At 41.5% G+C, this 14,422-nt stretch overlaps 1 protein-coding gene across 5 annotated transcripts in view; it reads right to left on the bottom strand.

The window, feature by feature from the left end:
- The window catches only part of TEAD1 (TEA domain transcription factor 1), a 1,209,838-nt gene that overhangs the window by 844,556 nt on the left and 350,860 nt on the right, over nt 1-14,422 (bottom strand). For all 5 annotated transcript variants that reach the window (XM_044058987.1, XM_044058991.1, XM_044058986.1 and 2 more), the window contains one exon: nt 10,425-10,678. In XM_044058987.1, coding sequence (XP_043914922.1) covers nt 10,425-10,572 — 148 coding nt within the window. In that variant the 5' untranslated portion in view covers nt 10,573-10,678. The remainder of the gene's footprint in view (nt 1-10,424; nt 10,679-14,422) is intronic.

Raw genomic sequence — 14,422 nt, 5'->3', positions numbered from 1 at the left:
CCAACATACCTGCACCAAAATATATATACAAAATATACAAAATTAGCAGAATATAACCTCACCTACACAACCACCCCTAAACATAGAGGGAAGGAGGGAGGGTAAATTGGACTGCAGCAATGTGGATCCTCGAACATCTACATTTATGGTAGGTACAAAACTGTACTATGTTCTTCATTCCACATTGCTGCAGTCCTAACTATTGGGTAGAATCCCAAAGCAGAGGTAAGGGAGGCTGGCAAATCATAAGGAAGCAGGAACTGACAACATGCCTTGCAAAATAGCTGTGGCAAAACCAGCCCTAGACTTAGAGTAGAGAGGAAGGTGATAATGCTTAGAGAAAGTATGCACTGAACTCCAAGTAGCTGCCTCCAAAATATCCTTAGTTGCCACCCCTCAGAAATGCTGTTGAAGTGGCAGTAGCCCTAGTGGAATGAGGCCTAATCCCAGCTGGAATCTCCTTGCCATGATGGGAATAACAAAATGTAATGCAACACCCAAGCCATCTAGAAATAGTTTGTTTTGACACAGGCTTGCCCTGAGAACTCAAAGCAAAAGAAACAAACAACTGCTGAGACTGCCTAAAATCCTTAGTCCTGCTCAAATAATAACGCAATTGCCTGTGTACATCTAAAGTGTGCAAAATCTTTTCCCCTTTATTTTGGGGATCTGCATAAAAAGTAGGCAAATGAATAGTCTGGTTTAAAGCCACACTAGAAACCACCTTAGGCATAAAGGAAGGATTAGTACGTAAAGATACTCTATCCTTATGAAAAATCAAAAAGGCTCCACTGCCATAAGGGCCTGCAACTCAGAAACCCTTCTTGCAGAAGTAATGGCCAACAAAAAAGCAGTCTTCCATGACAAGTATTTCAATTCAGTAGTAGCCGCAGGCTCAAAAGGTTGTAGAGTAAGTTTCTCCAACACAAAATTGAGATCCCAAGCAGGAGTAGGAGCTCTACGGGGGTCTTATATTCTTTGCCCCTCTAAGAAATTGCTTGAACAAAGGATGCGAAAACAGCGGTGGGTCACAATCATAGTGAGCTGAAATTGCTGCAGCATGAATCTTAATAGAAGAGAAAGACAAACCTTTGTCCAATAACTCAGTAAGATATTGAAGAGCCACACTCAAATTTGGCTCAGAAATCTCCAAATTGTTTGCTGCACTCCAAAATAAAAATCTCTTCCATTTTTCTGCGTACACTTTCCTTGTACTAGGTCTCCTGGCTTCCATAATCACATTTAAAACTTGTTGAGGAAGTTGAGACCTGCTGTCTTTCAAAACAGAATATGCCAGGCTGTTAGATGAAGAGAGTGAAGCTTGACATTGAGCAGGTGACCGTCTCTCTGAGACAACAGGTGTGGAATCAAGGGTAAAGGCCATGGAGGCTTCTTTACCAGACTCCTCAGTAATGGGTACCAGTGCTGCCGAGGCCAATCTGGAGCTATTAAAATCATCCTTGGCTTGTCTTGTCTGACCTTTAGAAGCACCTTTGGAAGAAGAGGCAGAGGTGGAAACGCATACACATGAAGATTTTTCCAACTGAAAGAAAGAGCATCCACTTTCCAAGCTGTGTGATGAAACCTCTTTGTGCAAAACTTTGGCAGCTGGTGGTTTAGTGGAGAAGCGAACAGATCTATGTCTGGAGTTCCCCAGGACACTGTCAACTTTTGAAATACATGAAGATCCAGTTTCCACTCGTGGGGATCCATGATTTGTCTGCTTAACACATCTGCTAAGGAGTTCTGTGCTCCCGGCAGAAACCTTGCCTGAAGAGTTAGTTGCAAGCTGAGCGCAGTCTCCCATAAAATCATTGCTTGCCTGCACAATGGGTAAGAATGTGTTCCCCCTTGTTTGATGATGTACCACATGACAGTTGTGTTGACTGTTAGAATCAACACCTGCCCTGGAAGAAGTAACTCCTTGAAAGCCATTAATGCAAACTGGACTGTTAACATCTCCTTCATGTTGATATGTAGATGCTGTAGTCTGGCAGGCCACTTGTCTTGTATCCACTTTCCATTTAGATGAGCTCCCCAAGCAATGTCTGAGGCATCTGTCGTTAGAATCTGACTCGCCTCTGGCCGGGTCACAGAGAGTCCCTTGTTTAGGTGACATTCCTGAGCCCACCACAAAAATTCCTTTTGAATGCAAGGTATTATTTGAATGACAGTGTCCAAATCCTGGCAGTGCTGTGTCCATACACTTTTGAGATACCATTGTAGCTTCCTCATATGCAGTTTGGCATTGGGAAGCACCAGAATACAAGATGCCATGAACCCTAAGGCTTGAAGGACTGTCCTTGCAGTCAGCCCGGACTGAAGAGATAGTTGATGGAAGTAACTGGAAAGATTCTTTTGTTTGCCCGGGGTTAAAAGGCCATCTGGGCTGCTGTATTCAGTCTCACACCCAGAAAGCACATGTCTTGAGAGGGTACTAGACTGGACTTTATTTCGCTCACAGAATACCCTAGGCATCTTAGCACTGCTATGACATATTCCAAATGCTGTAGAAGGTCTTCCTTTTCTTGAGCCAGACTCAGGCAATCGCCCAAGTAAGCATAGATTTGAATTCCTTTTACCCTCAAGTAAGCTATCACTGGAGCCAGAACCTTTGTGAATACTCTGGGCAGTAGATAAGCCAAAGGGCAATGCAGAGAACTGATAATGAGAATTTCCAGCTCGAAAATGCAGATACTTTCTGCAACTTAGTCTTATAGGCACATGAAGGTAAGCTTCCTTGAGATCTAAAGTTACCATCCAGTGATCTTTGCCCAGCAGAGGTAAAAGCTGTTGTAACGTCAACATTTTGAACTTGGGAATGTCCAGATAAGTGTTGAGGATAGATAAATCCAAAATTGGTCTCCACGTGTTCCCCTTTTTTGGTACTAGGAACAGGCGAGAATAAAATCCTAGGCCCCTTTCTGGCACAGGAACCGGCTGAATGGCCCCTATTCGGAGTAACAGAGAAATTTGCTTGTGAGCCTCTTGTCTTTGTAAAGGAGGAATGTTTGGCATGCCTTTGAAAGGAGGCAAGGTATGGAAATAAAACCTGTAACCGTGGTGAATGATATCCAGAACCCATCTGTCTTGGGTAATTAAATCCCAATTTTCTTTGAAAAGAGACAGCCTTCCTCCCAACGGTGCTGCCAGGCGAGAATGAACTGGCAGCTGAAAAGGCAGGTCATTGGGTCTGCTTACGAAAGGACTGACCCCTGCCCTCACCAAAAGTCTGAGCAGGGGAACTCCCTGTCCTAGGCCTAAAAGAACCCTGAGCTCTGCCCCTACCACGTCTAGACCTACCCCTAGACTGGGAATCATAAGCAGGATAAGTCCATCCCTTAGCAGGCCAATTTCTACTAAACTTCGGAGGCTGCACCTGCAAAAAATCTTTAACAGTTTGCATAGACTTAGCCTTGTCCTCCATTTTCTTCAAAACTGCTTCTACAGGCGAACCAAACAACACATCAGACTGCAAAGGAGCATCCAAAATCCGTGTCTTAACATGCTCAGCTAAATTCTGATCCCTCAACCAGGCGTGCCTACGAAGAACAGAACCAGTGGCAGCCACCCTGGAGGAGGCCTGCACAGCATCAAAACCACATTGCAAGGAATGTTTACCCACCTGTTCAGACACATGAACTAAATCCTGCAACTCTTTACACTCAATACCTTCCGCCAGAGCATCCACCTTAGATTTCAACTGTGAAAGAAGATAATTCTGATATTTTAACATGTGAAACTGACAATTCAACGCCCTCATGGCTAAAGTGGAAGAAGTATACACTTTCTTTCCCCATGTATCCAAAGCCCTTGCCTCTTTATCAGGAGGGACAGGATTTTTAACAACTGAGGCCTTCACACCTTTAGGCCCCTGAGAGACAGTTTCCGGGTCTGCCCTAGGACTCTTAAAAAGATACTTATGAGCTTCAGGCACCCTATAATACCTATCCGGTTTAACTGGGGCAGGAGGCAAAGAATCAGGATCCAGGGAAGCCTCTGCAAAAACATCTTCCACCACATTCAAAACAGGAGGTATAGCTAAAGGCCTATGCTGGGGTAAAAACAAGAATTCCCTAAGCCTTTTCCTGGAATCAGAGAAATCTTGACCTTCCCATTTAAAATGCTCCCTCATGGAATGCAGAGTCTCTGAAAATGAAAAATCCTCAGGAGGAGAAGCTGAAGGAGTAGAATCATCCACATCAGAATCAGAATAAGGAGGGTACTCCTGCAAGTCTTCAGCCGAAGACTCAGAAGCCTCCGAGCATTGCTCAAAACTCTCAAACTCAGGTTCCACCCTAGGCCTCTTATCAGGAGGGGGCATAGAACCCCTTATCATAGTAATCAAATCCTCTGCCATTTTAAGCATATGTTTCTTAGGCAAAGACCCTGAAGCACTAGGAGAAACCCCCACTGAAGCAAAACTTGGCCTGCCCCTCAAAGAAGCCTTGGAAACAGAAGGGGAGGCTCTAACCACCTTAGGAAGAGAGGGAAGAACAGCCACCTGAGAAGCCCCCTCAGCCTGGCCTACTTCCTGAGAGGATACATCCTGTAACAGTAAAGTCTCTCCCTGAGACTCCAAAGAAACACCTGGCAAAACCTCCGGCTCCACTGAGTTTCTAAAGAACCGACGTCTGGGACTGTCGGTTCTTCCACTCTAGGCTTTGCTGTTTTGTCCTTGCGTTTTTTAGCCGAAGCCGGTGTTCGGCATTTTATAATTACAACGCTTCCCAAACACTAACCTGGCACAGTCTAACCTTCTCTTAATAGTGCGTTTGTTAAATCTAGCACAAGAGCGGCATCCAACAACGTCGTGCTCAGGCCCTAAACAAGGTATACACAAAGTATGGTAATCCCTATGAGGTATCTGTTTCCCACAAGAAATACAGTTATTCACTTTTTCTGACATCCGGTTAAATACTGAGGCAAGAAAAAACCAAAATATTCCCCAACGGGGTACTTAGCCAACTTTGATTCGGTCTGAAACTCTGGCTTCAGAAACTTTCATAACGCCAACCTGCACTCGCAAAATTGCTTCTGCATCGGACCATGCGGCAAAAAAGACTGAGGATATGACGTCGGTCATGCGCATTAGTACCCTGACGTACTGACGTCAGTCTAATGCGCCCTGACTGACGTCAGCCATATACTTTGGTATTCGGGCCGACTGGACAGCGGACTACCCAATAGTTAGGACTGCAGCAATGTGGAATGAAGAACATCTTAAGGGGTGAAGTGCCAGAACAAGTAACAGCAGGATACAAACCATCCACGAGAATAGAACACTATGTGTCACATTAAGACACCCTACCTGCCATCCAGACTGTGGGTGGTAGGGCAACAGGACTGACTATAGGACAGGTCTGTCTATGGAAGGTGCGTCTGCGACTGGATTTCTCTTTCTCTCTTCAGAAGGCCATCTGGTACCTGGGCCACTTGAATCCACTCACAGGCATCAAGTACATTTTTCCCCTGCACCACTAGGATAATGGCACCCACATGACAAACACATCTGCAATAACAGGAACATCAAAGCTTAATGCACGATCATGTTAATAACCTCCCCATCTGAGGAATACTGTGCAACTCACAAACTGCATAATATTTTTATATTCCTCCGGCTATGTCTATCATTCATTTAGCTCACAACGATGTCACCATGGTTAACAGACTATTAGTTCACTGAAGACAAAGAGGGCAAGAGCCCAAGAATCTAAGACTTAAGGTGAAAAAGGCTGTTAAGCCATGGTCATGCCACAGGAACTAGGAACGGGTCAAGGGAATGGTATTCGGGCCGGCCAAGGACTACCCTGGCAGGGATAACCCAAATGTGATGACTGCACCAGTGAAACACGAAGAACATCTAGGAATGGGTCGAGGGAATGATGGTTGACCTCTAAGTAAATACATCACACACTGATGGCATCTTAGAATAGTGATCCACGGTGGTGGTGCTGCGGTAGCGTTGTCGCCTCACAGCAAGATGTTCTCCCGCTCGATTCTCAGCTAGAGCGTCTACTGTGGAGACATGCGTGAATGGGTGTACCTCCGTTGAAGGTTGCGCGTTAGGCCCGGCAACTCAGCACATAAAAATCAACTGCCAATCATTAGCGGACCGGAGTTCCGCTGTGGCGACCCCTAACCGGGAAAAGCCGAAAGACGCAACAACTGATGGCATCTTAGAATATGACACAGCACATACTATGCAATATGCAACAGCTGTCCTCAGCACACTCAACAGAACTCAGACATGAAAAATGTGGTTTGGAACTGTGGTCAGCTTTGTATTTTCTGGCTCCTTATAAGTAACCAGTTTTACATACCTATTTTGTAACATGCATCTGAAGGACCTGGAGTTTTTTGTTTTATTTTTTCCAGCCAAAGCATCTGTGGCTCAGACATCAACTTTCTTTATTAATCTGATTGCCAAGTGACATTGGCTGCCTTGTGAAATGTCGACACTAGAAATGCTGAATGTTGAAAAGCTGAAAAAAAAAAAAGGCGGCCAAAAACAGGAGAAGAGTAAATCTTGAAAAGCGCTCTTCTCCTTAAAACTTCTTTTTGCACCTCTGCTCCCCCCTCATAGGTTCATAGAAGGTTACTATTTAGCAACTCTAGAACCTTCACAAGCCTAGCCATGTTAATCCCAAGTATCCCTATTTGTTCTTTTTGCATAGTTTGCAAAACAAATTTATGCACAGAGCATGTCTGTGATCAATACTGGAGATGCTCCCCCAGGGGCAAATTTCTGGTCTCCCATCCAATTACCTAGGTTGTGCTTGAACAGGGTCAGTGAGGAGCTCTGTTTGAGGGACATGGGATCAAGCTCCACACATACCTTGAACTTGCGTATACCAACTCCGAGACCACCATATCTTGGAGAAAAATTCTGAGAAATCACATCTTTAACATAGTATATGAAGGTCAGTTCTTTTGGTTATCTGGTCTCCGCTTTTCAGGACTCAGTCTAGCGGGTCCCGACATTTCAAATAGTTACCATCTTTTTATAGGGGTAATACCAGAGTGTTGTATTGTTAAATAATATGCTCAAAATCTCACAGTACACATGCCACTAAAGAATCCGATCCCAGGACTACAAGAATTTGTTTATAAACAGCTCTTGGAATCAATCCTTCATGTTAAATTGTCAGTCTACTCCAGCATCTGGAGAGAAGGAAGTAACACTGTACTGAGTTGTCTGACTGGGACTCAGTTTGTATAAAGGCACTGTAAAAGCTCGGCAGGAAGCATCACAGCAGACAAGTGTATTTGCAATATTTTTTTTAACAAAATGTAAAGCATAGTTTTTATGCTCCACAGCTGATACATTATCTAAAGAAATGTGGAACAATGACTCAAAAACCAAAACAAAGCTGTCCTTAAGGATCTCCTAGATTTAGGATTGCATTTCTGTCCAATATTACAGTTTGCATTGGTGGGGGTGCTGCGGTAGCGTTGTCGCCTCACAGTTGGATGTTGCCCGTTCGATTCTCAGTTAGAACGTCTTCTGTGTGGCGACATGCGTGAATGGGCATTCCTTCGTTGAAGGTTGTGCGTTAGGCCCAGCAAGCCAGCACGTAAAAATCTACTGCCAATCATTAGCGGACCGGAGTTCCGCTGTGGCGACCCCTAACCAGGAAAAGCCGAAAGACACAAATTACAGTTTGCATTGTTTACAGAAGCTGGAGGCTTGAGTCTGTGAGGAAAATGATCAGATTTAACATATTCCACTGTAATGTCTTCTACTGTTTTTTTTTTTGTACAACTACTCAAAAGCAATCCAGTTAAAACAGAAAGAAGTTATAACAGATGATGCTTGGTTACAATAATTATTGAGACCTGTAGTCAAAGAAAATAAACACTACCCAACACAAATAAAAAGTGTCTGATCAAAAGTGAACAGATTGTTTTCTCTACAAAACTATAAATTATGTAAGGCAAAATACAAGCCTAAGCAAAACATCTGTACAAAATGCTTACGCTATCGGTATCACGGATGTATCTAAGATCAAGCAGTTAAACACATAAGCATTCATGCTGATGCCAGAATAATGCAAAACCAATATAAATTATGTAAAATGTCACTTACACCACTGATCACCAACAAACGTCAGCAAATCATTCTATACTCTTTGCATTACCTCTTTTCCACACATCACTAACACAGCCTAACAAATCTGTACAGCTAATTCTGGCTAACGACTCACAGTTGAGAATCAAATCTGCATGCTTCATTTGGTACAAGACCATAAAAACGGGAGAAAATAGAAAAAAAATAACACTGGTTTTCAAATGCAGTCTACTGATTTCCTTTTCACCAAAATCACTCATACTTCAATATAGCACAACAGAATTTATAGCTCATCGTTTGCAATAATGAAAATACAGTGGGAAGCGTACATCTCCAAGCATTCATCCAGCAACAGCTGAGATGGTTCATTATAAGTCTATTTTTCCAGACTTCATGTTTCATTTGGCTGTAAGGGTCACATGGCAGCTGCAAAGCAACGCCTTGAGGTTTGTTTCTGCATCTGTTTGACACCGACAGCCTCAGAGTCTCCAACACCACAGAAAGAATGTTTTTTCTTGTTTCCATTACATCATGCAGTCAGTGCTAGGGGGAGGGGGCACAGCTGGTGGCAGCCGGGGTACCATCTGTTTTTTCCCCCTCCTTATAGCATATACATTGGCTGACTTTGTAGTTTCCTATTTCTATCTATTTTGCTGACAAAACAAATGTTTAAGACTAAATATTTTAATACCAGGAAATTAAATAAAACATTCAAAATATTCAATGTGGTGAATTATTTACAGACACATACTGCCCTTAGCTATTCTATTTGCTACATTTTACCAGTGTGTAAGCAAAGTACATAAAGACTTCCAACTGTGGCAAACAAGAATAGAAGCACATGTACAAAATTATGTACATGCCTGAAGAATATTTTCATAAAGTGGACAAAAAGATCACAATAAACACATTAGCATACAGTAATTAAATAAGCATGCCACAGTGCACAAACAATCCACACAAATTCATAATACAGGGCATAAAGAAACACTTTATGCAACAGATGAACTTCATGTTGATTTTACATTTTTAATGACTACAAAAAGTGTTCAAAGCTGTTATCAGGAGAGCATCTTGTGAAGCTCTGTATCATTTAAAAAATCATTTCCAAAAACACCATTTACAACTGGGATACTGATGTTTCAAAATCAACAGAATTATTACATGTTAATGTGTACCAGGTACACCACATAGCAATTTTACTTTGGTTTGTTAAAAAGAATAAAAAAAAGGGAAAGGTGATATCTGGCTGCTTTTACCTAGCTATTTTTATAATTAATCGATTTTATCAAGTAGAATACTGTGGTTTGTCAACGACAATTCAAACAGGATGAGAAGTGCATTGGTACAACACGATTACGTTGTTTCTATATTTCATAAATTCTATCTTTGCCATTCACTACTTTTTGCCATGTGCAACTGTCAGGTAAGAAACAACTGGCTGACTGCAATGGTCAAAGCATCCTGATTGGGGGATTTTACATCGCTATGTGAATGCCAAAACAAACTGTTGTTTTTCAGACAAATCAACATTTTGCAAAATAATTTTGTGATACACACTATCTTTTGACGACTATCAGAAAGTACTAAGCTGGCCCACTTTCAACCTTGATCTGAAATGACTGACAACAGAGAAAACTACTGCATTATCTGCTTTTCATGCACACATCTGTAGTTACACCACTACCTGCATTAACGGCCAAACAACTCAGGTTTTATTCATACAGCGTTACCCACTCTCTAACATAAGTTTCATGCGCACATCTGCTGTTACACAGCAACCTGCACTAACTACCAAGTAACTCCAGTTTTATGCATACAATGTTAGTCAATCTATAACCCAGGTTTCATGCATATATCTGTAGTTATACCACTACCTGCATTTACTATGAACTAGCTCTGGTTTTATGTATACAGTGTTACCCCACTCTAACATGAGTTTCCTTTCAAATCACTGGGGACAGGCTTGTATACATTTCTAAATGGTTTTAGGCAGGACTTATATGACTACATCTTGAGCAAAGCGTCCGAGTACTCCCCCTTCTCACAAGTCATTTCTTTGAAAAGATTTTTCAACTGCAAAGGTTTAAGCGTCATTAAGACTAAAAATGCGTCTCATCCTGTCTGTTTCATGTCTGTCAGAAGACTGCTTGCTGTTGCCTTGGTGACAATCAACAATACTTTATGACTGCAAGCTAACAAATTCCATTTGCTGCTCTGCCTCCACTGATGGGAAAAATTGCTGCAAGTCCAGTGGGTGCAATGGCCATTATAAAAATTATGTAATATGGAAGCGAAGTTAAATGGTGGTATCACCTGTTCACTTGTTAAGGCTGAAATGCATGCAACTTACCATACATTTTCCCCTCATCTGATAAGATGATTTTTCTCCTCCCACATGGCGGGTAGATTGCCAGAGCTTCCTGAAAGCTTTGCTCAATGTCAGGGCTCCAAACGCCCTCAGCATCATTGTCAATAGGCTTATCTGCACAATCACTCATCCTTTCAATATCTTCGGCAGGACTCTCGCTGCCGCTCCAGCTACTCGTCTCAATGGTGGTGGCCGAGTTCTCCAAGCACACGCTTGGATCCTTTTACAAAAGAAATCTAAATAGAAAAAGAAATGCACTTTCAGGATACAGATGCAAAGAATCTATCCCATTTAATACAGCAACATGAATACACAGGCTTAGTACAGACTCTGTTATCACATCGGTAAAAAATATAAGAAAACATTTTTATTAGAAAATGTGTTTTAATTCTATTTTACATCACCAAATATCAAATGCACTGCTCTTCCTTAGTGCATTCAAAACAATCCTCAAACTTACTTCATGTATGTGCATTAAAGTGACTATGATCAACAGCATATGCTTTTTTTCATGCATCTGTCAATCTGTAAGCCACAAGACCATGGATAAAAATTATATATGACAGCTTAGAGTACCCAATCAGCATGTTTTTGTGAGGTATGAAGAAACTGATGTACCCCAGGAAAAACAATCTGGACACAGGGAAGAGCATGGAAATTCATATTTGCACCCGAGAAACAAAACTCTCAATCACTGAGGCATAGTAAGATGCACCAAAAATGTTTTAATACAGAATAGGAAACAAATGCTGCCAAATAAATATATGTAAACTCTCTGGTTTCCCATGTGCTGTCATTTTACTGATAAAATGGCAACACTCAGCAGGAATCTTCATAAGATGGTTTTGTACTGAAACTTCTTTTTAGTGGCAGTGCTGACCTACGCCTCCCCCACAATTTGGATCCAATTAATCACCAAGCTACAGCAAAACAACCCAGGAAGCAACCCTTAAAAAGTGTTTTTTTTTTTTTTTTTTGCTGTAGAATATTATTCATCAGAAGGGGGATGGGAGCAAGGCTGCTACCAATAAGTTTCATGGAAAGCTGGGAGTGTTAAGTGAATTCCACTTTTGTGTGCTGAATGCTGACACTGCAAATCTGGTTAGCAGACTGACGAGGAAAAAATCCCCCAGTCCAACCACGAAATAGCCCCATCTTATATCAACTGAATAATGAACTACACATCCAATCACTCCCAGTACAGCCTTAAGTATTGTAAAGTCATTGTGTTTAATACTGCAGAGGGAGGAACAACTTTGCAGTGTTCTCAGTTCAGTAGTTTATTATCATATTACTGAAAGACAGCATAATGTTTTACTTAGAGTGCTGTGAATAACATCCTGCTGTGCTCTGATCTTGAAGTATTCAACTTAAAAAAAGAAATTATCATTTAACTACAGGCTATATAGTGTGAAAGGGAAAACTCTCATTATGTCTGAAACCAAGTTCAGTAGTTTTAAAAGAAACTGCTGAACAGAAGCAAGGATTAATAATATTTACAGTCAAGTCTTTTACTGCTTTTCAAAAGCACTGCAGTCCACCTTTTATACCCAATTTCAGTTGAGAATCAACTATCAAATGTGTTGTTATATCAAAGCTTGTGCAAGGAGTTTCTTATTACATAAGGGAAACACAAACTTTATTCTACACTCTTTACAGGCACTAACTAGTAATGGTTTATGTCACTTGTACTATGAAGGGGGGGGGGGGGGTCAGGTGCTGTGGAATCCTCGGAGGAAAGACAGAATTTCATTTCAGGCTGAATTCAAATTCCACTTCTGTAACAATGAGAGACAACAGTGTAAGAGCTAGAACAGGGAAAGAACAACTGTGTGACATAAGCATACAGAGATAGGCAAGATCTTAAGTGGAAATTGGGGAAAAAAGGTTGAAAAGAAAATATAAATTCTCAAATCCACACCCATAACTTGCAGCTCCTGTTTGCTCAGTTAATTTATCTGAATGAAATAATGCCACTTACAGATTAGCATAATCCTCTGTTAAAAAACAGCAGCAGTGGATACTGTCTTGCTGTTCAAGAAAAAGGAACAATGGCTTAGGGTATAAAATCTCTGCCTCAGAACTTTAGAACCCAGGGTTCAATACCTGCCCTTAGTCAGTTTCTGTGCAATCTAGACATCCCCTGGACTTTCACTAGGTACTCCAATTTCATCCCAATTCCCCAAAAATTGGTGTTTGGCAGCCTATTCTAAATTAACCACATACTGCATTTACCTTTGCTATAGTGGTTTGCATTATGACTGAAAAACATGCAGATTCAGTTACACAGTTAAAGCTAACAAATAAATTACATAAACTGTGAGAGCTAAGCCACTTATTACCTGGAGAAAGGATGGAGAGGATCTATCTTTTTATTTTTTGGTTCCCAGTGCAACTGTTACTATCAACCCATACCCACTCCTCGAACATCTGCTCCACCTTCTCTGACATCCATAAGACAGCCATTTAGACAGGGGCTCCTCAAATAGGGAAATCCTTATATTATCAGTTGAGGACAGTGTGTGAAAACGAAACTGGTGCATTCTGCTATGGTGCATCCTGATATCTGCAGGAATTTTGGAATATCCTACCCACCGTCTTGACTAATTCTCAATATCCATTACATGTGCACACACATCTCTGTACTAGCTTTATTGGCCTGAACCAATTACTACTTGTTGTTTAGCTGTAACCCCCCCCCCACACACACACACACACAAGAAAGGTGAGCTGACAAAAATGCATGACCAAACTGATCAACAAAATATAAATAAAATAAATGTTAGCATCTCAGTCTGACAATGTGTCTGGTTATGCCATCTCTGCCTTGCACATGCTCTCTTTTGCCTGTATGCGGAAGTGACACCCATCAGACATACTTTGTACACAATGTGGGATAAACAATCTGGTTTTGGACTGTCCACACTGAGCTATACTGTATGTCATAACTGTGTGCCTGGTATTCAGCAGTAGTGTGAGGCCTGCTGTCACAAACTGTGCAGCTGGACATGTTTTTCCTTACCCACTTACACACTTGCGTGACATCCCCATGTGCCCTTCTTCCACAGAGTTGTGCATCTACTTATGCTGGTGTGTGGGCTGCTTCCACCAACTTGACATGCATCTACTTTCCTGAACCGTACAATACATTTGCTGGATGACGAAAGGAGCAAATTCACATGTGTAATCTGCACTTTAAAGTTCAATTAACATTCTAAATTTCCTCCACCACCCCCTTCCCCACAGCATTATCTGGTGCATGTCCTCTCCTGAATGTCACCACAGATTTCCTCTCCAGAGCGTATTCCAATGCTTCATTCCTTGGTTCACACTCTTCTCCATCAAGAAGTCCTTACATAGATTCAAAGGCTTACCTATGTCTAGACAATTCAGATTCTGTATCCCAGCTCAAAAAATAATCTCCTTAGTTACATCAATTTGCTCAACCAGTTTTTCTGACACAGTACTCTGCAGGGAATTTTTAAAGTCTGCCAACTCATTATACTCCCAAAACATATGTTCCCAGCTACTTCTTTCTTCCCAAACACACAGCCAACATTTGTCATTTACTCGAGGAAAACTTCTTTAGTGTCTGCTTGGAGAATAAAAATACTTATGCAAACACTTCCAGGCAAAAATCCTAAATCTCCTAGACTTTGTTGCATATTTGGGAGTATTACATATGTCCTCTCATTGTTTCTTTGTGAGCTGCTTATCCAGTCTATCTTGCCAATCTTTTCTAACCTCATAAGATGTATTCACATAGTTCTTGCACAATATTTTACATGCCTTACTAATAATCCCATTTTTTGTAACAGCAGCTTCTGTTCTAGATTCAACTAAAATCTCTACCAGTGCTGGTATTTCACTTGGGAGTCCCTTACCGCTTTATCTTTGCCTACACTTTGATGTCAACCCTTGATAGGGAAGTCAGTTTCTAGCTTGAAGTCCAAATGTCTTCTTGGCATCCTCCCACTCTA

The sequence above is a fragment of the Protopterus annectens genome, chromosome 17.part0, assembly GCF_019279795.1.
Source record: "Protopterus annectens isolate FY-2018-M chromosome 17.part0, PAN1.0, whole genome shotgun sequence".
NCBI lineage: Eukaryota > Metazoa > Chordata > Ceratodontiformes > Protopteridae > Protopterus > Protopterus annectens.
Note: the sequence above shows the minus strand (reverse complement) of the source record. Positions and strands in the feature narration are given on the sequence as shown.